At 41.4% G+C, this 1,469-nt stretch overlaps 1 protein-coding gene across 1 annotated transcript; it reads right to left on the bottom strand.

Moving 5' to 3' along the window:
• Positions 1–5: 5 nt before the first annotated feature.
• On the bottom strand, positions 6–1,009 carry LOC106746455 (the record flags this gene model as incomplete). Its single annotated transcript, XM_014623060.1, has 3 exons — positions 686–1,009; positions 102–332; positions 6–26 (listed from the first exon to the last, which is right to left on the bottom strand). Coding segments are annotated over exons 1-3 (576 nt in total), but the record flags the coding sequence as incomplete, so codon positions are not given.
• Positions 1,010–1,469: the final 460 nt, after the last annotated feature.

The raw sequence follows: 1,469 nt of genomic DNA, 5'->3' as shown, positions 1-1,469 counted from the left end.
TCGGTGCCTTCCGTGCTGCTAATCGACTGCAACATCGAACCGACCACAAAGGAGCAAATGTAGATATCGCACATTATACCTTCTCGCGAGCTGTCACTTACTGACATCATCATATATCCCAAGCAACAGATCACCAACGTGCCCGACATGAATTGCATCAGCGCGATGTAACAGAAGATTTTCTCGATCTTGTCGGAGAAGGTGATGATCTTCTGATGCCTGACCACCAATTCGCCCAAGACGGAAGACGCCAAGCGATGGCTGTACTTGCCAGGGGAGAGGTCCTTCAATGCCTCACACAGGATTTCTATCTGACCGCCCATGTAAAACACCTGAAAGCGATCTCTGTTCGACAAAAAGATGTAAAACACCTGAAAGCGATCTCTGTTCGACAATCTCGCAAGAAGACAGACGCGAAGACAGAATCTACTTAGAAAGAAATAATAATTTGTAGCATTGTAACAAAATAATTGGCCAAAAGCCTTATAATAGAAAATAAACTTCTCGTTTTGACAGCGGCATTATTGAAACTAATAAATCATACATCGCTTTAATACTTTCTATATTAGTTTAAACAATATGTATAAATTATATATCGAGAAGATTTGTCTTTAATTATGGCGTTGTTGACCACTTTTATTGATACACCAGCACTTGTAGCATCCTTTCGCAGATTCTCACTCACAAATGTGATGACCAGCGAGTTCAACACGCCGTTCACGGCGGAAGTCGACAGCTGATGCATCCATCCCAAGCCCTGAACAAGTTCGAACCTCGGTGACCGTATATACTCGAAAGGCAGATGCAACTTCAGCGTGAATTCGCGGATCGGTGTGCCATCTTCATCGACGTTGTTCTGGCAGATCTGCATCAGAATGTTCATGCCGTACGAGATAGCTCCGGACGCATGAATTCCAGTAATCAAGTTGGAGAAACGACGCGACTGACTGGCCTTATCTGTCATAATGTGCACTTCATTGACCGCGGCTTCCCTCCATTCCGTAGCCATTGAAGCTAGGACATCGTTAAATATACTGCGGCAATTTACTCTATCCGTGTATTTCGCGACGGTGAATGAGTGATTCGCTTTAAGCTGGTGACGAGTAAGTCCCGTAATGAAGCGAGATTGATTCTCTCTGCATTCAGCAGTAACAATTCAGTTATCTGTAGTACGTTCTGTATCTAAAGTGTATTTCAACATCATCACTGCGCACCGCAATGACTATGTTGGTCGGCAAACTTAAGTATATATTTAGAATTACGTGACATTAAAAAGTAGAACTTTTAGATTGAAAATTTTCGCTTATATCGATCAACACTGAATTAGTATTGATTTATGAAGACGTTGGAGAAAATATGTTGTTATAGAAAAATAAAACTTCTCAGGTGGACCTATAAATTTCCTATAAATTTCCACTTTTGACAGAGCAAGAGATATGTTCTTACCGAGTACTGAACCATAAAATAAT

The sequence above is a fragment of the Dinoponera quadriceps genome, unplaced genomic scaffold (assembly GCF_001313825.1).
Source record: "Dinoponera quadriceps isolate SergipeBrazil2010 unplaced genomic scaffold, ASM131382v1 scaffold1991, whole genome shotgun sequence".
Classification (NCBI taxonomy): Eukaryota; Metazoa; Arthropoda; class Insecta; order Hymenoptera; family Formicidae; genus Dinoponera; species Dinoponera quadriceps.
Note: the sequence above shows the minus strand (reverse complement) of the source record. Positions and strands in the feature narration are given on the sequence as shown.